This window comes from Ictidomys tridecemlineatus, chromosome 1 (assembly GCF_052094955.1).
Source record: "Ictidomys tridecemlineatus isolate mIctTri1 chromosome 1, mIctTri1.hap1, whole genome shotgun sequence".
In the NCBI taxonomy this organism is placed as follows: Eukaryota; Metazoa; Chordata; class Mammalia; order Rodentia; family Sciuridae; genus Ictidomys; species Ictidomys tridecemlineatus.
This window is the reverse complement of record NC_135477.1, coordinates 49,242,462-49,266,283: the sequence shown is the minus strand read 5'-3', so window position 1 is coordinate 49,266,283 and position 23,822 is coordinate 49,242,462. Positions and strand designations below refer to the sequence as shown.

At 35.8% G+C, this 23,822-nt stretch overlaps 1 protein-coding gene across 4 annotated transcripts in view; it reads right to left on the bottom strand.

Moving 5' to 3' along the window:
- P4ha1 (prolyl 4-hydroxylase subunit alpha 1) overlaps positions 1–23,434 on the bottom strand; it is a 63,936-nt gene extending 40,502 nt beyond the window's left edge. For 2 of the 4 annotated variants that reach the window (XM_013358903.4, XM_005325922.5), the window contains exons 1-5: positions 23,298–23,434; positions 9,588–9,695; positions 8,440–8,536; positions 6,754–6,905; positions 3,190–3,327 (exon numbers count right to left, since the gene is read on the bottom strand). In XM_013358903.4, the coding sequence (XP_013214357.1) occupies positions 3,190–3,327; positions 6,754–6,905; positions 8,440–8,536; positions 9,588–9,663 (463 nt within the window). In that variant the 5' untranslated portion in view covers positions 9,664–9,695; positions 23,298–23,434. Of the gene's footprint in view, positions 1–3,189; positions 3,328–6,753; positions 6,906–8,439; positions 8,537–9,587; positions 9,696–15,654; positions 15,720–23,201 lie in introns of all 4 variants that reach the window. The other 2 variants (XM_078040569.1, XM_013358904.4) reach the window with 2 other exon arrangements.
- Positions 23,435–23,822: the final 388 nt, after the last annotated feature.

The following is a 23,822-nucleotide window of genomic DNA, read 5'->3' as shown; positions in this document are numbered from 1 at the left end:
GATACATGAGGCTCATTATGTTACCATCTTTATTGTGGGGGGCATGTGTGTGAGAAAGAGCGAGAGTGTGTACTTACATGTGCACACGAGTGATGTTTGATATTTTCTATAATAAAAGATTTGTAAATAATAAAAAAGGAGAAAGCCAAGCTAATCACTTTTGCTTAATAACTGATTATTAGTGTACTCCCAAAATGAAGATGAAGTTCCATGTTTTGATGTTTTTCCCCTTAACTAATTCTTTACCTTACCACCCTCCACTCTGGAATACTCTATCTTTGGCCATCTGTGTTGCTGTAGCAAAATACTGGTGACTGGGAAATTTATAAAGAACAGAAATTTATTTTCTCACAATTCTGGAGGTTGGGAAGTCCAAGGTCAAGGTGCCAGCAGGTTTGGTTGTCTGGTGAGGGCTGCTCTCCACTTTAAGATGGCACCTTGTTGCTACATCCTCCAGAGGGGAAGAATGCTGTCTCTCACATGGCAGAAGGCGAAAGGAAAACAGAGCTGAATACTGCATAAAGCTTCTTTTATAAAGGTCTTAATCCTGTTCATAAGGGAGAAGCCCTCATGGACTGATTGCTAAAGGCCCCATTTCATTGGCAATTGCTAAGGTTTGGATTTAAAATGTCCCACAAAAGCTCATGTTTTTAAAGCTTGTCCCCAAAGTAGCAGTATTCAGAGGTAAGGCATTTAACGGATGATTGCCTCCTAAGAGCTCTACCTCATCAATGGATTTATAGGTTAACAGACTATTGGGAAGTGTGGTAGAAACTTTAGGAGATGGGGCAGAGTTGGAGGAATTAGGTCACTAGGGGAGTGTCTTTGAAGGATATATTTTGTCTTCAGCCCCTTCCTTTCCTTCCTTACCTCTGCTTCTCAGCTACTACGTAGGCAGCTTTTCTGCACTACATACTTCTGCCATGATGTACTGCCTAGCCACAGGTCTAAAAGCAACAGGTCAAGTGACCATGGACTGAAACCATGAACCAAAATATATCTTTTTGCCTTTAAATTGGTTTTCTCAGTTATTTTGTCATCTTTAAAAAAAAAAAATCTTGGGGCTAGGGCTCAGCAGTAGTGCACTTGCCTGGCATGTGTGAGGCACTGGATTCACTTCTCAGCACTGCATATAAATAAATAAAATAAAGATCTATCAACAACTGAAAAAAAATTTAAATAAAAAAGCTTTCATACAAAGGGTAATAGTTGGAATCAGGCTATAAAAAATTAGTTGTAAATTCCTTTAGTTCAAAGGAAGAGGCATGGATGACTTATTAATATAAGTATCAGGTTGAATATTTTGAGACTCTGTCTCAAAATAAAAATAAAAATTAAAAAGGCTGGAAATAGCTCTGTAGTAAAGGAGTCCCTGGGTTCAATCCCCAGTACAAAAAAACAAACAAATAAAAAGATCCTAATTTATTGTTACAATACAATCACCTCATGCACTCATGATTTAAACTCATGTTGTTAAACCATACAAATTTGTTAGTTATCTGAATATGACATGCTCGACTTTTCAGCCTTTGTGTATGTTCCCTCAGAATGGAACACTTTTCCTCGGTATGACCACTTCTGCCTTCCTCTTCCATTTTCATGGTAATGCTTTGTCCATTAGATCTCTTTTTTGGTGGGGGAGAGGGGGCACCATGAATTGAACCCAGGGATATTTATCCCCAGCCTTTCTATATTTTATTTAGAAAAGGGCCTTGCTAAGTTGCTGAGTCTGGCTTTGAACTCATAATCCTCCTGCCTCAACATCTCAAGCCACTGGGACTAGAGGTGTGCACCCCCACGCCCAGTTAGATCTCAATTTTTAAAATGTCGTCTTCTCCAGGAAGTCTTCCTTAACCCTCCTTATCAAGTCCAGAATTAGGTTTCCAGTTATGTGCTGCCATGGTATGCATTTACTGTAGTATATGCATTCACTGTAGTATATCTTGAAAATATAAGCACCCTGAAAGGCAAAGGTAGAATTCTCTCTTGTTCATTATGTATGCTTAGTTCCTAACATAGTAGCTGGTACATATTAAATGATTAATGTCTATTAAATGTGGCATTTTAAACCAGAATTCTTTTTTTTTTTGGCAGTGCTGGGGATCAAACCCAGGGTCTTATGTATGCTAGTCAAGCACTCTATCACTGAGCTACATCCCTAGTCCTTCAGAAGTCGATTTTTAAAAATAAAGTTGTAATCTTATTGAAAGTGTTACAATATATAGTATTAGCAGAAACAAATAAATTTGCAATTTTGTACATTTTGGGGAATTTGAGTTAATGGAATTATATTCCAGTTTAACAAATTTTATTTAATATTATACCATGTTTAGCTTTACCACTTGATACTTTTACCCCAAATGATGCGAGAGAAATAACTTTTTTTTTTTTGGTACTGGGGATTGAACTCAGCGATGCTCAACCACTAAGCCACATCCCCAGACTATTTTGTATTTTATTTAGAAACAGGGTCTCACTGAGTGCTTAGTGCATGTTGCTGAGGCTGGCTCTGAACTCATGATCCTCCTGCCTCAGCCTCCTGAGGCGCTGGGAATACAGGAGTGTGCCAATGACCTGGCTACAAAGCATCTTGACAAACGACTCATCCCATTGTTTTTTCCTTCCTGAGAAAACCAATTTCAGTATGAACAGAGGCAACATATTTATTTTTTTCAGATGACAATTACAGGAAAAAGTAATGGTAGTAAGCCTCTGACTGAAAGAAAAAGTGAGTAAATTATCATGAAATAAGATGTAACTTTAAAAAAGGAGAGCTTTGCCAAAAAGATTAGAAAACAGGATGTTCCATAACATCTGTGTATACTCAACACATCTTGGCTCTTAATTATTAAGCCTATAAACTTTGATTATCAATACCCTTACAGTTTTACAAAACATTCTAGTAAGAGATGTTCTAACCTAGAAATATGATTGTTTCTTTTTCTAAACACTAAAATTGCCTACTTAAGTTAGTTCCCATAAATACAAGCTTTCCCAGTAACAAGCTAGAAGAACATCCACCACTATTAAGTCCTAGAGAAAGGGACAGTTCTTTTGTTCTCAAAGGTTATGAAACAAATTATAGTTTAAAATCTTAAAATACAAGTCTTTTTAAATTAACATTATCCTAGTGGATTGAATAGAGCAACCAGGTGATAGACATTACATTGACTGGAAGAATGACCTTACCTGGAAGATTTCCCTTTGAAATGGTATCTGTATCCAGATTGTAAGTGTCCTGGAGACGCAATAGAGCTTTGGCTGCCCCAACCTGATCTTCATCATTAGGAAAGTATTGTCTCTGAATGGTTAGGTTAGAGATAAAGCCTTGAAATAGGAAAAGGAGGTTAAAAAAAAATGTACAACTTCACAGACTCCTAAGAGTCTTTACAAGGATTTTTAAAATTTTATCATTTTCTACCATTCTATGAATGTTTCACGTATTCATCAAGAAAACATTAAATACACTGAATGAGATTTGACATATCCCTAATTTGTTCGACCTTCCCAATGTCTTCTAAGGTTAAATTATTTACAACAATACAATACCAGCCAGGCTGGAAAACAAAAAGTGCCTCCATTAAGCTTCAGAAATGAAATATTTATGAATTTACAAAGGATATACCTTGGCAATAAATTAAAACTTTCAGATAACAGATGGTATGTAAAATCTGTGCTCTTAAAAAATTTGTGCTCTGTTTTCCTCCATGTACCACGTTATATAGCATGTAAACATAAATTTTAGTGGGATTCTTTGTAGGACAGAAAATTATAGATTTAAGATTAACAGTTAAGCTAGTATACTGAAATATATTTAGAAATGTTAAATTATCAAATACAGTGATAATCAATCAAGATTTTATATATAACCTTAATTTAAAGATGATTTATAAATAATATAGCAAAAACTCAAAACTAACAAATCAATTGCTGATAATGATATAACTCCTAAGAAGGATGGATGCTAAATACTCTGAGAAACCAAAACCAAAAACAATGAGTTTAAAATTTTTATAATGTAAATGTCATCATTGTAAATAAAAAATAGGTATGAGATTTCTCTCTTATTAACTTTTAATCAGGGGCTGGGCATGTAGTTCAAGTGGTAGTGTGCTCACAGCCTGCGTGAGGCACTGGGTTCGATTCTCAGCACCATATAAAAATAAAATAAAGATATTGTGTCCACCTAAAACTAAAAAATAAATATTTTTAAAAAACTTATAATCAACTATTTGTATTTTGGTCATCAAAAGATCAGGCATTTTTATGTTAATGGAAATATACAAATATCAACTAGCTGGAAGAAGGCTAAAGTTCATATAAAGTTTAAGACTATCCCTCAGTAACAATTTCCACATGGAATTTTACAAACAAATTTCACAAGTCTTACAGAAGATCACAATGTTGTGTGTGTGTGTGTGTGTGTGTGTGTGTGTGTGTGTGTGTGTGTGTAGCACATTATGGGATAACTACCACAGATTAAAACACCAAAATCTACAGGTCATTATATTCTTTTCCAGCCTTGTATACTGCAGGTCATTACTTTAGAATGAATGATATGTGTGTTTAAGTTTGTGTAAACATGCTATGCATAGAATGAGAAGGGTGGAGAGAGATAGGTGGGTGTTATTTCTTTCAAAATGTTCTCATGGGGCTGGGGTTGTGACTCAGAGGTAAAGTGCTTGCCTCACATGCGGTGAGGGACTAGGTGAGGGACTACATTTGATCCTCAGCACCACATAAAAATAAATGAAATAAAGATAGTGTCCATCTACAACTAAAAAAAAATTTTTTAAATGTTCTCATGGTGTTATATAGCAAAGAAAATAATCACAGACATTTCCCCTCATAGTGAAGTATTTATAAGTACTTGCAATTACTTTTCAAGCTTTCTGGTATTATGCATAATACAGTAGTCCCCTAAACATAAAGAGACATTCTAATACTGAATATTGCCTGAAATCATGTATAACACAAAACCTATGTAAACTATGTTTTTCCTATGCATATATACACAAATTTAATGTTTTTTCTATCTTAACAAGTACTTATGATATCACACTTTTGTAGTTTGAGATGCAACTATAAAACAACCATGTTTCTTTTTCTTCACAATTTCATGGAAAATTCATTTTTACTATAGATCCTAGTAACTTTGTGTGCAATTTTTTCAACTTCAGTACATGATTTTTTTTCCTATCAAGTCAATAACTTTCACTTAAAAGATATAACTTTCACTTAAAGAAAATACTTTATGTCTTCTCTTTGGCACATCCAAGCTGTCATCACTACTCTTGCACTTTGAGGTCATCATTAAGTAAAATAAGGGTTATCTGAACACAAAGCACTATGATACTGTGACAATGCACTGGTAACCAAGAGAATTACTAACTGACTAAGGTTGGGTAGTATATATAGCATGGATATACTGGATAAAGCTATGATTCCTATCCCAGATGGAACAGGATAGGACAGCATGAGATTTAATCACACTACTAAGAAAGGCACAAAATTTAAAACTGTTTATTTCTGGAATTTTCCATCTAGTATTCTTAAACTATGAGTAACTAAAACTGCAGAATGTAAAGCTGTGCCTAAGAAAGGAATAATATAGTTTACTTCATTGCCTAAAACACTGGTAAGTACTCCTGGAGGATTTTTTGGTTTGTTTTTTTCGGTGGTACTGGGGATGAGACCCAGTAGCATCCTACCACTGAGCTATATCCCTAGTGTTTTGGGCAGTTTTTTGTTTGTTTGGTTTTTTGCGGGGGGTGTTGTTTTTGGTTTTTGTTTTGAGATGAGGTCTTTCTAAGTTACCTAAACAGGTCTCAAACCTGTGGTTCTCCTGCCTCAGTCTCTAAAATGCTAGGACTATAGGTGTGCATCACCATTCCTGGCTATCTTGAGAGTATTTTTATTTGAGACCAGCTCTCTTAGAAATTTTTTTTTTCTTTTTCTCTGGGTACCGGGAATTGAACTCAAGGGCACTTAATCACTGAGCCATATCCCCAGCCCTATTTTGAAATTTATTTAGAGATTATTTATTATTATTAACTCTCACTGAGTTGCTTAGCTGGCTTTGAACTCACACAGCTGGCTCAGCATTCTTGCTCCCTCTTTTGGCCACCTTATTACATTCAACAAATATATGAGCCCCTAACTGTATACTAGGCATAATCCCTTTACCTCCTGCAATTCTAGACTAAGTTTTCTGTTACTAAAACATCTAAAATACCCAGAACAATTTCAACTACAATTTTACTGTTTCATTATTGGTGTTTGTAGTCTCAGTTTTTTAAATTTATTGCCTATATTGAGTAATAGAGTAATCCTAAACTCAAAATAATAGGTAGAACATACTAACACTCTCTTTATGATACCACTCCTGATATTTCAAGAATTGAAAAATTTATATATACATCTTTAAAGTCTGAAAGTAATCCTAAATATAAACGATTACCCTCAGAAATGCCAAATGCTATTTGCCAAATAATCTATTCATTTCTGTAGATTTCATAACAAAATCACCAGTGTTAGTCACTAGTAGCATAAATTACTATTTTTTAAATCAAAGTACTCAGGATCTTAACTAAATTAGCTCTGTTCCAACCAAATGGAGTCGGGCAATAATTCATTCATTTACATCATTGATGTTCTAGGAACTGAATTTATCACAAATTTTGGCATTTCTATAGGTGGTGAAAATACTGCCTTACCCTTTTTTTTCCCCCTCATTAGACTCCTCAGACTTACCATCTGACATATCTTTAAGGATCAAATTCTCCAACTCACTCCACTCAGTGTTGAGTCGTTTCATTAACTTGAATGCATTTACAGGATGCCCAACAAATCCTTCTGGATCTTTTGTTGCCGTGCTAGTTAGCTGATCTAACTTCTCTGCCCATCTACAGATGTTAAAACATAAAAATGGAGTATACACACAGTCAAATAAGGAAAAACACAATTTAGTAGCACTTTAAAATAGAGACTAGAGGCTTAAAACTATAACTTCTTTTTGGGCTGGGGTTGTAGCTCAGGGGTATAGTGCTTGCGTAGCCCATGTGAGGAACTGGGTTAGATCCTCAGCGCCACATATAAATAAAATAAAAGTACTGAGTCCATCTACAACTAAAAATATTAAGAAACAAAAAACTTGTTTTTAAAGTAAAATTATAAAGGTTCTTTAAAAAGCAAAATGTTCTTATGGGTAAATCCAACTTGGCAGAATCAAAATATAACTGTAAAAGATTTTTGGTTTAGGTTTTTGTTATTGATATTGTATGTTTGTTTATTTATTTATTTATTTGCAGCACTGAGGATCGAACCCAGTGCCCTCACATGCTAGGCAAGTGCTCTACCACTGAGCCTCATGGTTTAGTTCTGTTTTTTTCCAAATAGTAAACAGAACCTACCTTAGTAAAAGCTGAGATTTGATACCTCTAGTACAAGTAAAAAAAAAAAAATTCATTTTCCTATAGCTCCTTAAGGCCAAATAACTGACGATTACAAAGTACAGATAAGCTCAACCAAATTCAGCTACATGTTCATTTAAATCAACTTACACTAAAATTTTTTGTGTGGGTGGGTGGAGTGGGGATGGCATCTTGCCACGTTGACCAGGCTGACCCAGAACTCTTGGGTCCAAGCAATCCTCCTGTCCTGCCTCAACCTCGGGAGTAGCTGGGTTTATGGAAGTAAACCACTGAACTTGGCTTAACTAATGCCAGAGTTTACATTCAATATCTAAAAACTATGTTTTAAAACAAAAGCCTTAATACTTAGCTACTCATTGAACAAAGAACAGGAATTCTCAGGTCAGGATTAACTATAATCTGAGTCAATTAAAGATAATTAGCATTTGAGAAAAACTACATCAATTAAATAATATTAACTATACTTACCACTATTGGCTCAAAAATGAAGGAATGAAGGACAAAGAGAACTTTATCCAGGTGGCTTCATTAGGGGTTGGGGCAATAATAGAAGGATAGATGATATTTTGAAAATATTTGGCACCATTTTGAAAAATGGTCAGTCAATTCCTCATTACCCATCATATCCTCACCTCAATCCATGTTCTTCCACATAAACCTGGGCCCAGGCTTTAACCCTTGTTCACTATACTCTTGCTTTAGCCATTTTAACTTGTTTTCTAAAACTCAAAGATGGTTTTTATTTCTACTCAAAGTTGTAGCTTAAAAAAAGAAAACATACAGATGGAGGTTTGTTTGTTTTGTACCAGGGATTGAACCACTGAGCTTAACCACTGAGCCACATCCCCTACCCTTTTTTATTCTGAGACAGAGCCTTGCCAAGTTTCTGAGGCTGGCTTTGAACCTTGGATCCTCTTGCCTTAGCCTTCCAAGCCACTGGGATTATAAGTGTGCACCAGCACATCCAGTTTGGAGTCAATCTTAATAAGTAAAACACACTACTTACTTTTTTATTTGTTCTAATTTGTCCTCTTCGGCCTTAATATAATCTTTCAGAGAAGTTACCAGATCTTTCTCAGTATGGATCAAATCAGTCATCTGACCTATAAGGGAAAGAGGAGAAGAGGTTTTGCTCATATCCATCTACACAAATATTTTAGAACAAGCTTAGAATGATTAAGAATGCTTCATTCTATGGTAAGATTTATGAGATAGGTTAGAGAAGATCATCTTTTCCCTTTTTATAGCACTTGCCTAGTATATGAGAGAGGCTCTGGGTTCTATCCCCAGCAAGATAAAAAAGAAAAGAAAGAAATTAAGGAGATAAATCAAAATAAAGCCCCACACTTTATTCTAATCATGTGTTCCAATTTTAATTTTCAATCTACTTAATTTTATAAGCCTTGTCTGTGTTAGCACATTGTCTTTTCATTGACAAAACTGTTACAAAACAATACTACTTTCCAAGGATCAATGTTTGTTTTTTATCACTTCCTTCCTCACCTTTTGTTTTCAAGACTAGAATTAAACAGAAACTACACTAAAAAGGTTGCAAATATTCTATTTTTAGTTGTTTATAAGGGATTGAGATTACTCATCATTTTATATGATGAAATCAAATATTATAAATATTTGTATTTTAGCTTACAATTCTATAAGGGTCAAAAAGCCAACCAGAATGAAGGCAAACACCTTATTTAAGGCAATTAAAAGTATATACATGAAAATATAAAAGGATACATTTCAAACTCTAAGGAATTATTCTGGGAGCAAGGGGACATGGGGAGATGTACTATAGTCTGTGTACTATACTTTTTTCCCCCCACTTTAACCAATATGCTATTTTTAGAATACTTTTAAATAAGACCTATAAAAATTATGATGCAGAATAATAATGTATTCACAGTAGATTTTAAATGGAAAAAGATTAGAAAACAATATGTAGGATATTTGTTTATCTATGCATCAAAAGACTATATGCATTAAATTATTTGCTAGATTAAAAAATCAGTAATTTTCTTTGATATGCTTTTCTAAATTTTCATAAGCTTCCAATCAGAATATTTATCATGGAACTGCACTGTATCTGTTTCTACTAATTTAAAAACACTTAAAAATGGAAAATTTTAAATGCAAAATATAGTTAAGACTTACCAATTGAAGTAAAAAAGCCTGGATGGGCCAAAGACTGGGGAAGTAGAATCCCTATGATTAAAATACACCATATCATCTTGGAAGACTTAATTTTACAAGTTCACACACCTGCAAGAGAAATAAAACCATTGCCAAAAAAAAAAAAGGAAAAAGGGAAATGTTATTTATCCTTCCCATTTACATAGTAAAATCCAGATTCCAAGAATTTTTTTTAATCTGTAAATGGACATAATACCTTTATTTATCTATTCTTATATAGTGATGAAGATCAAACTCATGTCTCACACTTGCAAGGCAAGGCAAATGCTCTAACCCCAAATTGATGTTAATGATCATAAACTCAGTGGATTAAACAAAGGGGAAAAGGGAGCAGGACTAGGAATAGGAAAGACAGTAGAATGAAAAAGAAAAAATTCTTATAAATTGATATAATAATTTAATGAAATAATTTAATGATAGTTAACTTCTTATTTTTCATGTAGAATACTACCTTGATATTTCATGTTAGAGAAAAAATACATATTTTTTATTACCTGATAACTTATGCTTAAAAATTTAATCTAAATTTTTTTCATAATTAATAATACAATCAGAGTAGTTGAATAGCAGTGGCTCTTCATATAACCTAAAATATGTTTTCTCTGTGATATAGATCAAAACCATGATATTCCCAGAAGATATGCTTTATTAGATATTGCCAATATATTTTAAAGATGTCAGAATATGTTTTAAAGGAAAAAAATTTCAGAGCTTTCTAATTAATCCTTAAAATTCCTAACTTGTGGGCTGGGGATATAGCTCAGTTGGTAGAGTGCTTGCCTCACATACACAAGGCCTCAGCACCACAAAAAAAAAAAGAAAGAAAGAAAGAAAGAAAATTCCTAATTTGTTCCATCTTTCTCTGTATGGTTTTAAATTTGTAAATAAATTCAATTAAAACTTGTGCATTTGGGGGTAATGAAAATGTAGGGACACATGATTAAATAACTCTGATAGTACTGAATCATGAATATTAAGTAGGTGAATTGTATGGTATATGAATTATATCTCAATGATGCCTAAAAATAAGAAAAAAAAGTTCATAGTTGTGAATTTTTTTATTTTTTAATCCTGGTAGCAAAGCCCTTCTGTTTCTCTGTGCCACTGGTAGGAGTCTTTTCTAGTGAAAATTCTTCACAGCAGATGAGGATATCAACTAACCAACATAAAGGTTTTAACTTGATTTCCCACATGACCTACCACCACTCTTCTCTTGATCCTTCTCTACCCAAACATGAACTTTAAATGCTTCTGATTACCTTACAGGAGAATAAACCACCATTACAATACTGTTTGCCTCAGTAACAGGCTCCCACTGGTTATTCTAATTTGTCACACTGTTCTCTTTGTATAGGCACCTCTGATTTCCAGTGTGAATTTACCTAAACCAACAGGCTGAGTGGAGGCCACAGAGAAAGGTCCCTATTCCAGCTGAAAAATAACACTACTTTCCCTGTAACTTGAATCTCAATAAAAATAGATCACCACAAAAAATGACATTCTGGAAGAACTCCTAAATCTCCTCCCTCAAATTTGCTGCAAACTTCCAGATACTTCCAGAACCACACAGTAGTGAAATGCCCTGCTTTCTTGGCTGCCTTACAGTGATTTGGGGAAGGCTTCTAGAATGTATCAGATGGAGACACTTCCTTTCCTGGGCTCCTGCCAAAGCACAAGTCTTTTTCAAAACCCGATGCTGTCTGAAGAGTCTAGAAGTTTCTCACTGTTTAAAAAGATTTCTGTCATCATTTTCTTCATGAATAAACGCTATTTCCAAAAAATACAAATGCTTTGTCTGTACTCACAGAAAGATAATCACAAATGTTGTCTGAACTTTTAACTCTAATGAGAAAGTTTAGATTTTTTCGGATAAGAGATTATTGTTTCATTGCTAAAATATACTGTCATGAACAATTTTTTGTCAACTTTTATTGTCCTTAAACTTCAAGAACCATTAGCTTACAGAACTAAAAAGATTTCAATGGTGCTTTTCTTCAAATACAACTTGAAAGTTTTATTTTAAGAATGACAGAGCTTACATAAAAATCCAAAGCACTATTCACATAAATAATAAGTATTTCTTTACCTTATGTTATGCTTTAAAATAAATTCTACACAGGTTTAACAATTATAAACAATAAAACAAAACAACCACAGAGTATCTCTGAAAGCAGATAATTTCTAAATTTAAGAATAAGAAAGCAATCTAGATAATTTACACAAATTCCAGGTGATGCTGATATTACTGAGACTAAGGATCATACTTTGGAGAACCACTGGATACAAAAACCCTTGTAATTATGGAATTCTGCCCTTAAATAGCTTTTACATCAACTCACATTTTGCAAAAATATAACTGAAATTCCAGTTACTGTAGGGAATGGTTCCTCTAACCTGTTTTAACACTATGTCTCATTTATCCACATTCATTCAGAAACCTTAAGGAGTATGTTAATGTGCTTTATCAATCACAGATTTTTAAAACAATGATTTCCTTACTCAGAGTTTTACTTCCATCATTTCCACTCTCATTCAGTTATCAACTTGCAAAGTAAATCATTATAGAACATCTAAGAGTCAAATGCCCAAAGACAATACAACTTTATAAAAAAAAAAAAAAGGAGATATGTCTCCTGTTCTAAATCTTCAAACAAGCTTGAATAGAATGTAAATAGATCAAAGTGGATGCAATCTCCTTTAGGAAAAAAAAATGTCTCAGGTAGGCCTGGATAAAAGTAAATTGCAAAGTGCACGAATTATTCAACAAACTTTCCTAAAGTGCTTCTTCCAGGAAAGTCCAGCCCCACAAACTCAATAGGTCAATCAAACCCTCAGAATAGACTTTAAGAGTTCTACTACACTGTAAATATTTACAATGTTGAGTCATCAGGATTTATTGAATTTTATGTATAAATTATTCAGTAAATTACTAGAATTGGGCATCTGGCAAAAAAAAAAATTTCTCTTATCCTTTTGGTTTCACATTTTTTCTTCCAAGAAAAACCTGCAACATTTCCAGACAAATCATCCAACAATTTAAAAAGGCAGACTCAAAAATGCTTGATATCCTAAACTTTAAAATTTTTCACAAAGCTCCTTTTAACAAGTCTCTCCACACCTTCCATACTTGTTCTAATTATTTTAGAAGGCTCCAACTTTGTTTTTCCTCATACAGATCTCATATCCAACTGTTGGTTCTCCTGTCACAGTGCTCACTTAAATCACTTTGACAGTTTTCATGATCAACACAAAAGACCAACACAAATTCTGGCCATTACAACGTAATATGTGTCAAGATGTGGCATGCCTTTTCCATCAAAGATGGAATGGATTTTCTGAGACAACTAAGAGTGATTACTGATGCAAGTAGTTTTATTTTTGCTTTTCTCTGTAATCCCTTAGCAAATTGTCATTTGTTTAACTTAATTCCATGAATTCCAGTCATACTTTTGTTCCCAAAGAATGTGACCTAGTATCTAGTACTTAGAATCTGATGGACAAGAGCTTTAATGCTATGATCAACTGCTCTATCAAAAACTCAAGAAATCTTGCTAACTTCTTTTCCACACTTTTCTTACTTGAGCAGTGAATCGAGTTGCTGACTTAATTCCAACTTAATAGCATTTTAAGACTCATACTGGGAGTCAGTTCCAAGTCAAGATATTGCCCTTTATTAAAAGTGCAACATGGGGAATCATTAATATAAAATCAATTCAAAAAACACACCTCTGATTTTGCCTATTATACCCCCATTCTCTTCTAGAAACTGCCTCTTCTGCCCTTTTGATGCTGCTCTCCTCTACCTTCAACTCATCCTCACAGTTTCAGCAGTCAAGTTACAAACAGCATGATCCCTAACTTAGTAGCTCATAAGTTCTTTTCTGGAAATTTTGGAAAGTGAGAAAGAAATGGCACTCACTCTTTGAACTACATAAAGTAAGTTCAGGAGAAATTAGAGATCAAGCTCTGTCATATAGGTCCAAAGAGTGGATGAAGCAGATATACAGAAAGACAAGAAGACGAACATGATGGAGAAGAAAAAATATATTCTTGAAGTCTAATCATACTCTTAATCTCAGTTTTTTTAGACAATTTCCTACTTATACTTACAATTACCTAATGTGCTAGTAGGAGTTGGGTTTTTATTGAGCCCAGAGTACTAAAAAATAATCTGTCTCCTCATCCCTGTGCTTAATGCAATATTTCTCAATAATTGCTTTTTGCTTGTTAAGGAGATCCAAAAATACTACTTCTATATCAAAGGTAGTTTATGAATATGTGACTTAATCTACTTTTTTAAAGATTTAAACTGGAATTCAGGTTCACTTCAAGTTAAATTAACTCGATATTTATTCTTCTATTTATTTTTTTTAAGTGCCAGGGATCAAACCCAGATACACACACACCCCAGGCAAACATTCTACCACTGAGCACATGCACAACTTAATATCTGAAGTTCTGCTCAGCTAGGAAAATCAGATACTCCTAAATCAGAAACTTTTTAATGTAGGTTAATGGAGAAGTTTGACAAAGATATCAATCTTATTATTAAAATGGTACCATTCTTCACTAACTTTGAGACTATGTGTTTTAAACTACATAATAGTTGAATATTCAACTATTTCAAACACCTACTTAGAAATACATACATTCCTAATATGCAAAAAAGGTCAAAATTCTTGCTTCCAGGATACAGAAGCTAAAAATTTACAGTAAATCAGTAAATGGCAACCTTTATTTGATGGTTCTTTTAACAGGAACCAGGAATAAGCCAAAGGGTAAGGTGTAAATATGAAGGTCAAATGTGACTGCCAGCAAGTAATTTAATTGCCATTTATTTTTCCCAAAAGAATTGACCATTTTTGAGCATATGAATTCTTTTTAAAATTTTTTTAGTTATTTAGGTGGACACAATATATTTTTAATGTAGTGCTGAGGATCAAACCCAGCGCCTCACAAATTCGTGGCGAATGCTCTCCCTCTGAGCACAATCCCAACCCTGAGCATCTGAATTCTTATTTTGTTCCATTGATCTATACATCTTTTCTCTAAAACCATACTGCCTTGATTACAGTAGCTCTATATCAAGAAATCAAGTAGTGTTTTAGCTTTTTTAGTTCCTTTGCTTTTCCCTATCAATTTTAGAATCAGCTTGTGAGTTTCTATAAGAAATCCTGCTGAAATATGGACAGAAACTGCATTGAATCTATATATTTCAGATGGAGAAGAATGTACATTTTTAATAGAGCTTCCAATCCTTGAGCATGGTATAATCAGTGTTTTTTAATTTTCAGCATACAGATTTTGTAAAGTCAATTCTGCAAATATTTCATGTTTCTGGTGCTGAGATGGTAATTTTTTAATTTCAATTTCCAATTGCTCACTACAAGTATAGAGAAATGCAATTGATTGATCTATATTGACCTTCTATCCTGAAAATCTGCAGAATTCACTTATTTACCATAGCTGTTTTTGAAGAGCCTTTTAAGTTTCTACATAGAGATGTTGTCTGATAACAGAGATTTCCCTTTGAAATATACTGTTAAAAGAATGAAGACAAGCCACCTACTGGAAAAAAATTACTTCCCTATCACATAAATTCAAGTCATTCCACTCCTAGAAAAGAAAGCATATGCCCTGCTAAAGATTTGTACATTAATGTTACAGATTTATCACAGTCAAAAATGGGGAGGGGCTGGGCATGTGGCTCAAGCGGTAACGCGCTCCCCTGGCATGCGTGGGGCGCTGGGTTTGATCCTCAGCACCACATAAAATAAAGATGTTGTGTCCGCCAAAAATTAAATATTAAAAAATTCTCTCTCTCTCTCTCTCTCTCTCTCTCTCTCTCTCTCTCTCTCTCTCTCTCTAAAAAGGAGGGAAACAGCCCAAATGTCCATCAACTGGTAAATGGATTTTTAAAATTATGGTAACTTGTACAATCTACTACAATTTAACAAACAACAAAAAGGAATGAGCAAAATAATTATACTTAGGGCTGGGGATGTGGCTCAAGCAGTAGCGCACTCGCCTGGCATGCGTGTAGCCCGGGTTCCTCCTCAGCACCACATACAAAGATGTTGTGTCTGCCAAAAACTAAATATTAAAAAATTCTCTTTAAAAAAAATAATAATTATACTGAGTGTAATAAGCCAGACTCATACTCTATAACAATATATATAGAGAGAGATTATACTAAACAATCCCATTTATATAAATCTGTAGAAAATACAAACTAATCTCAAGTGACAGAAAGAGAAAAATGGTTTCTTAGGGATGAGAAGCAGAGGAGGAACTGCAAATTCATAAAAAAATCTTAAGGGTGATATTTTTACTTAACACCATCACAATTCTAGTGTTCACATATAACTTAGTTTTTTTTTTTTTTTTAGTTGTAGATAGACACAATACCTTTATTTTTATTTATTTATTTTTATGTGGTGCTGAGGATCAAACCCAGTGCCTCACATGTGCCAGGCAAGTGCTCTACCACTGAGCTACAACCTCAGCCCTAGAGTGTTTTTTGTTTATGGGTACTTTTTTTTATTTGTTCCTTTTAGTTATACATGACAGTAAAATGTATTTTGACATATCATACACAGAGCATAACTTCCCATTCTTGTGGTTGTACAAGTTACACTGGTCATGTATTCATATACGAACTTAGGAAAGTTATGTCAGATTCATTCTACTGTATTTCCCATTCCCATTAGGCCTTCCTTCCTCCCATTCCTGCCCCCCTCCAATCCAGTGAACCTCCACTGCCCTCCCCCCGACCCCTACAAGGTCTACTGTGGGTCAGCATCTGCATATCAGGGACAATATTTGGTCTTTGGTTTTTTGCGGATTGGCTTATTTCACTTAATATCCTCCAGTTCCATCCATTTACCAGAAAATGCCATAATTTCATTCTTCTTTACAGCTAATATTCCATTGGGTATGTACCACATTTCTTTATCCATTCATCTGTTGAAAGGCACCTAAGCGAGTTCCATAGCTTACCTATTGTGAATTGAGCTGCTATGAACATTATGTGGCCACATCACTACAGTATGCTGATTTTAAGTTCTTTGGGTATATGCTGAGGAGTGAGATAGCTGGGTCAAATGGTGGTTCCATTCCAAATTTTCTGAGAAATCTCCATACTGCTTTCCAGAGTAGTTACACCAATTTGCAGTTCCACCAGCAATACATGAGTGTCCCTTTTCCCCCACATCCTCACCAACATTTACTGTCACTTGTAATAGTGTTTTTTAATCCATTAATTGAGACCTATTCTCTAAATATCTTTGAGGTTAAAAGAAATGACAGTAAAATTTGAAACTATGTAACTTTGAGAATGTCTTCATGCAACCTTTGAATATGAATAAATCTGTATGAATTTAAAAGGTGTTGGGACAGGATTCTCTGGAAATGAGGCAAAAACAAAGGTCAACATAGCAATGCTGAGAGATCCAAAATGTTTTGAGGTAGGTCCTAAATTCAAACAAGTAGATTTTAGAAACACTAAAATAAACACTTATTAATTTTTGAAGGAACTAGATCTATAAATACAGCTAATCTTACAGTGTAACAATAGTTCTGAACTTATTTAAAACGAGTTGATATTTACTGCACTCTTATATAAACATATAAACACATCCTCCATTCTGTATGTTATTTCAAACAAGAAGCTATTATTCTTTAAGCACAATGTAAAGTAACAATATCATTATGTGCAATAAGACTTAATGATCACAACACAGAACCCAGAAGAACATTTCCAGGACAATTTTTCTAGAAGTAAACAACAGTGCAGTCTTTGTATACACATTTTCCTTCTTTAGTGAAATAAACATTTCACAGAACAATTTTTGGTTAGAAAGCTTGAGAAATTATTTGGGCAATAGAGCTAGGGAGCCAGGTGAAAAATCTTATTCAGAAAATAAAAAACAGATTAACCAAATCTTAGTGATTAAAACTTTATAATTTCCATTTCTATTACTTATTCCCCAGAAACCTTACTAAATACCTTCCAAAAATTTAACATGTTTATAAAAATTTGGGGGGGGTGCACCAGGGATTGAACTCAAGGGCACTAGATCAGTGAGCCATATCCCCAGCCCTATTTTGTATTTTATTTAGAGACAGGGTCTCACTGAGTTGCTTAGTGCCTTGCCATTGCTGAGGCTGGCTTTGAACTCAAGATCCTCCTGCCTCAGCCTCCTAAGCCACTGGGATTAAAGGCATGCATCACCACCCTGGCTAGTAATTTTAAGATGCTCACAGAATCCACTTCTGTCACTGTAGACATGAATAACAGAACACAATAGTTTTCCTTTATCCACAAGTTCACTTTCTGTGGTTTCAGTTACCCATGATCAACTGTGGCCTAAAGCTATTATTTTAGTGCAATGAGGAATTAAGACATTTTGAGCACAAGTGTAGTGATCTGGCAATTTGGATATACAAAGAGAATCTATAAAGTGCTTCCAAAGTAACATTCAAAATTTTGAGAGACCATATCACATGACTTTTATTATAGTATAGTTATAATTATACTTTAATTTATTGTTCTATTTTATTGTTCTTAATCTCTTACTGTGTGTAGAGGAAAAAAACAATATATGTTCAATCTGATACTGAGGCTTTAGACATCCTTGGGGGTCTTAGAATGTACCCTCCTGGATCAGAGAGTACTACTATATACTGCTCTTCTACTTGATATTTCATACAATGTTCAAAGCTTTTTTCATGACTTGTAGTTGTTGACTATCAATTCTTGGGTCTTATTAAGTTCCAAAATCAAAGTAAGTTTGATTCCTATAACTGAAACATCTGTTTAATTCATTCTGCATATATTACAGACAAATACCCACAGGTACCTATAATATTACTCAAATCTCATTCCTAATACAAAAGAGGTTATTTATGTATGCTCGTATCTCTGAACATGATCAATTCAGGCCAGGGTCCATTAGTTCAGAGTAGAATAGCCAAAACTGGTTAGCAACCTCTTTCTTAATAGATGGACTATAGCTTGAAGACTCAGGTATACTTTACTCAACTTCAACCCTCCCAAGGCTATATTGCCAAAATGCCACTTTTCTTTACCCTGGTCTCTCTTCTTTCCAGCCTTCAATTCCCTTTTTTTCTGATGCCAGCTGAAGAAAATGTACACAAAAGACTACATATACTAGGAAAAATGAATACCTTATTGCAGAGGATAAGAATCTAGATAAGTGCTTCCATTCAGCACTGATTTAACAGAGTAAAATAATAGCATTATTTTAAGTATTCATGTCCTGTTTTTTCTATGAAACATTTTTCATCACTCTTTTGATACTCCCAGTCATTTAAATTGAATGGAAAAGACTGTTAATTTCTACTAGCCAGGAACTCAAGTTTATTTCAACTCTAGATACTTAAAACATTTCTAATACAATGGTAGATATGCTATTAATCAACTTTCATCAGAGATGATGAAGGAATATGAAATATGAATCAGAGAACAGGTGACCTGAGTCCAAGTCCTAGTTTTGCCATTTATTGAATTCTTGAGCAAATTACTTGACTTTTCTGAGTCTTGTTTTCTTTATACTGTGAAATGGAGATAATATAAAACTACCTCACAGAATCATCTTCAGGCATTATAATATATAAAGAAACTCTTCCTAAGGTGCTTTAGTTATCTGGCAGATCATATAAGAGGACTTTCCAAGTCTTTTTAGAGTCCATCTTCTGGATGATTAGAAGAAGAAAAGAATTACTGACTGCTATGGTTTAGATGTGGTTTGTACACCAAAGGTTCATTTGTGTGAAGCCTGGCCCCAATGTGGTGATGTGAAAGGCAGTAGAGTTGGGCCCTAGGGGTTGGGGTTGTGTTCAGCGATACAGCGCTACCTAGCACATGTGAGGCCCTGGGTTCGATCTTCAGCACCACATAAAAATAAATAAATAAAGATACTGTGTCCAACTAAAAAATAAATATTAAAAAAAAAAAAGAGTTGGGCCCTAGTGGGAGGTGGTTACCTCGTTGAGGCACTGCCCTTAGAAGGAATTAATGCTGGTCTCAGAGTAAGTTTGTTTCCCCAGAGTGGGCTGTTAGAGAGAGTAAGCCTGAACCCTCAATTTATCTGGCTTCCTGTCTCACCATGTCATCATTTTCACATACACTTCTACCATGGTGATGTCATCTACCATGAGGCCCTCACACCAGAGCTGAGCAGAAGCCAGTGCCATGCTCTTAAACCTCCAGAAGAACAATCTAAATCAGCCTAATTTAAAAAAAAAAAAAAAAAAAAAAAACACCACCCTGTCCTATTTTCTCATAGCAATAGGAGACAGACTAGTATATGAATGAGGTTTTGGTGTCATGTGTTTCTTTCTTTAAAGAATACAAATGGAAAGAAAAATAGTTAAAGTTAACTGTGGCTACCACTAAACAAGTCTTCCCTTGAATTATTTATAAAACAGGTTAATTGCCCAAAAAATGTTTAGGCTGAGTATATTAATTTATAATTCTTTTTATTAACTTTACTATTTAAATTGGATTTATAAACAAACAAAACTTGGACATACCTATATGAAACACCAAGGAAGAAAAAAATCCAAGACATTACTCACTCACTGATCTCTGTATTTTTAGTTAACACACAATCAAGTCTACTAATGGTCATACTGATCATCCAAGGAATAATCAGTATAAAGTTCAAAAACTGCTGGGAGTAACCTAAATGAGAAGCCTTTTGAATTCTGTAAATTTTTATTCATGCACAATATTTATTTGACTAGAAGACAGGACAGCTTCAATTTATACAAATATATTTCACCAACTAGAAAGAGAAATTTAACAAGTTTCACATATATATATCTACTTTGACTCATCTATTTATATACACACCCATTATTGTTTAACTGTAAGATTCAAGACCTCACTGTAAGAACAGCAATGAAGTTTAATCCAAGAGTGATACAATTTATTTCTGTTTATCTTCATGCCTATTCTACTTTGAGTGACAAACCAAATATGTCACAATATGGTGGGAATACACAATATGATGTACTATCAATTGACTTGGCAATTCAATAATTCTAACAATCTATTAACTTTTCTTAAAACCCTTTAAGCAAGTGGGTTGGGGTTGTGGCTCAGGGGTAGAGTGCTTGCCTGGCATGTGAGAGTCACTGGGTTCTATTCTCAACACCATATATAAATAAAATAAAGGTCAACTAAACACACACACACACACACACACACATATATAAACAAAAAAAAGACCTCAAAATTTATGCCTAATTCAATTTTCAGAAATATTCAAGTAATTCAAGATGCCTAGATAGCCTTAAACATTAGTTTTGCATGCCTTCTATTTTTTCTAGAGTATCTTATAATAAGAGTTCATGAGTAGGGAGGGGGCAGAAATGGTATATAAAATCCCATGTTAGAGCACATTTGCCCTTTCTGACCTAGGACCACACTTTCCAGCAGTTTTCCAAAGGATTCCATGACCTTGAAATAAGTTGAGAACCACTACTCTGTATATCCCCTAGGTCAATAAAAGAGCAGTAACTACGGTCCAGTTCATAATCACTAAATAAAATAAACATCCCTTCCACAGAAATGAAGACTCAAAAGCTTTATCACTACTCTAACTCTTGCTTTATCCTTGGAATAAAAGCAGGAGTTTGAATTTAACTGCTCTATAAAAGATACTGCTTGTCAGTATACAGTTCACTCTGCAGTAACAGAAAAGGTTAACATCTCCTTACCAAAAGCCAAGGTCCCTCTCTTCTACAACATGGACTACACAGGTGATATAGTTTTCTTTTTTCAATGGTTGTTTAAACAATAATTAAAAGTTGTACACAATTTTCATCTGTTTTACCAGCTAAGTACAAAGACAAAAAATGGCCCATGTAATTATCCTCTTATCAAAAAGATCTGGCTTTGAGTAATTTAAAATTCATTTCAGTATGTCAATGGAAACAACATTACCCATTTTAAAAGAGACAAAGTAGTCCTTTTTCTTAGACTTTGTAAATCCAAGAAGCTTTTTCCATTAGCTATCAAAAACACTGGTAGGACTTACAAGAGCCAATAATCCAAAACCAAAACTGACATGATTTTTAAAGGTAAGTGGTAAAATCTATTCTTCGAAAGAAAAAGATAAAATTTAAGTTTCATATTAAGATTATAAAGTTATACTTTAAGCCAAAGTTAGAGAAAAATCACAGAAGACTATTCATGTTTCAAATCAAGGCAAAATATATTCAAGGTTGTTCACTTTTCAGCTTCTTGGCTATTTTCTGCCTAAGGTACCTATTTTCTCCATATAAACTAGATCCAAAGAACCCTTCAAAGTGTTTAACTTCCAATGTCCCTGCTCTGCATGCTGAATATTTCATCTGATTATTTTAGGAAAAGACTAGCCCCATTCATAAGCTACATCCAAACCTACAAGGGAAAATACGTTACTTCCCAGAACCTTAAAAAAAAAAAAATGAGCAAAAGTTGATGAAAGAACACTGCTGCCACGTCTTTCCCCCTCCCCCACTCACGTAGTGGCCACTTCATCCCTTCAGAGTGCATTCCAAGGGAAAGTCCAAGAGCCACAGCTCTCAGAGAAACAGTTAAGTAGAAATTGGCAAACGTCTTAGACATTTTAGATCAATTCCTAAAAGGGGATTTAGCTGCTTCTTTATCCCTTTAAGACAGTGCAAAATTCCAAGAGTCTTCTCCACTCTGCGGAACGCATGTTAGCGTCTAAAAATTGAATTATGTATTTAATAGGTTCGATTTTTTAGGAGAACTATTCTCATACTTACCGTACCATCCCTCCTCCCCTAGAAACTGTATCTGGAGGCCAGTCATATAATCCAACTCAAAATTCTCACACAATCATGAAATGTTTGACTTAAGTGGACTTTTAAACTCTGCAAATTCTCGAGGGCGGGGAGAACTCATGTGCCTTTAAAAAGATTTATGGGGACGAAGAGGGAAGCAGCAGCCCAGCTTCCCCAACTGGGAGATGTGACAGCAACTTCCTCGGCTCCAGCAGCCCTAAACTCGGTGCCCCCGGCTACGTCTGGCTGCTGAGGCAGCACCCCAGCGCTCAACAGATGACTTCAGCCAAAACTTCCAGAGAAGGTCCGCTTCCCGGACCAGACGATTTTTTCGATAGCGCAAAATGCCTGGAGAGCTTCAGCCTCAGCTGTAAGCTGTAAAGCCCACTCTCCACTGCCACATGCTAACCATCTGCGGCTGTGGCAGCCAAAAACCCACGCCCCACCCTCGCGTTCCTCTCAGCTTTGTAGGGAGCACCAGGTACGAAGGGAGCTTGGAAAAATCAACAGGGCGATTCCTGCCCGGGAAGGAACATTCAAGAAAGTCCTGGTCCCTGGGGCGGGGACAGAGGCTGCTGCAGCCCCAACGGTCAGCGGCGGGATGGGGGCAGAGGTGGGAAGGGGAGCCCCGAGCAGAGCAGCCGGGCCTGCGGGGCAGCACGAGGGCACTGGGAGACGGGGACCCGTCTCCAACGGAGAAGGTACCCAAGCTGCTGTAGTTAAGCGGAGACCCCCGCCCCCCAGCCACCTTACCACAGCCGGGAGAGCACGGACCGCTGCGGCAGTGCGAGGTGGACCCGGGCTGCCCCTGGGCCACAGCCCGTCTCCAAGGTCGAAGGAGCGTCTCACCTGGAAAGTGGGACCGGAGGGCGGCGCGCTCTTCAGTTCCTGTCGCCTGCACTCGGGCCGGCTACCTACTCCCTGCCCTCAGCCCGCTGGCGGCGCAACTGGGCAGCAGAGGGAGCCAGTTAGCCCTTTTATAACCTCTAGGCCGCGACGGCAGCTCCGGGGAGGAGGCAACTGCAGCCCTCGCTACGTGAGCTCGATCACACCAGCGCCCCCAGGACTGCGCAGGCGCCCCAGCTCGAGTCTCCCTCCCGCCCCCACCCGCGGCGGGTGCGTGGAGTCGAAGGCGGAGAGCAGGGGCTGGGGCTGGTCGCGCCGCCAAAGCCGGCAGGCCTAGGGAGTAACGCGCGTGCGCAGTGGTGTCTCCACGCTGTCGTTCCCGCGGATACCACAGGGTTTCCCCCGCTCCTGTTCAATTTCGTGGTCAGCGCCAGGTCTGAGCAACGAAGCCACCGGCAAAGGCATATCTTTAAAATGAAAAGAGGAACAAGGAAAGATAGAAAATATAGCAGAAAGGAATCCTGGAGT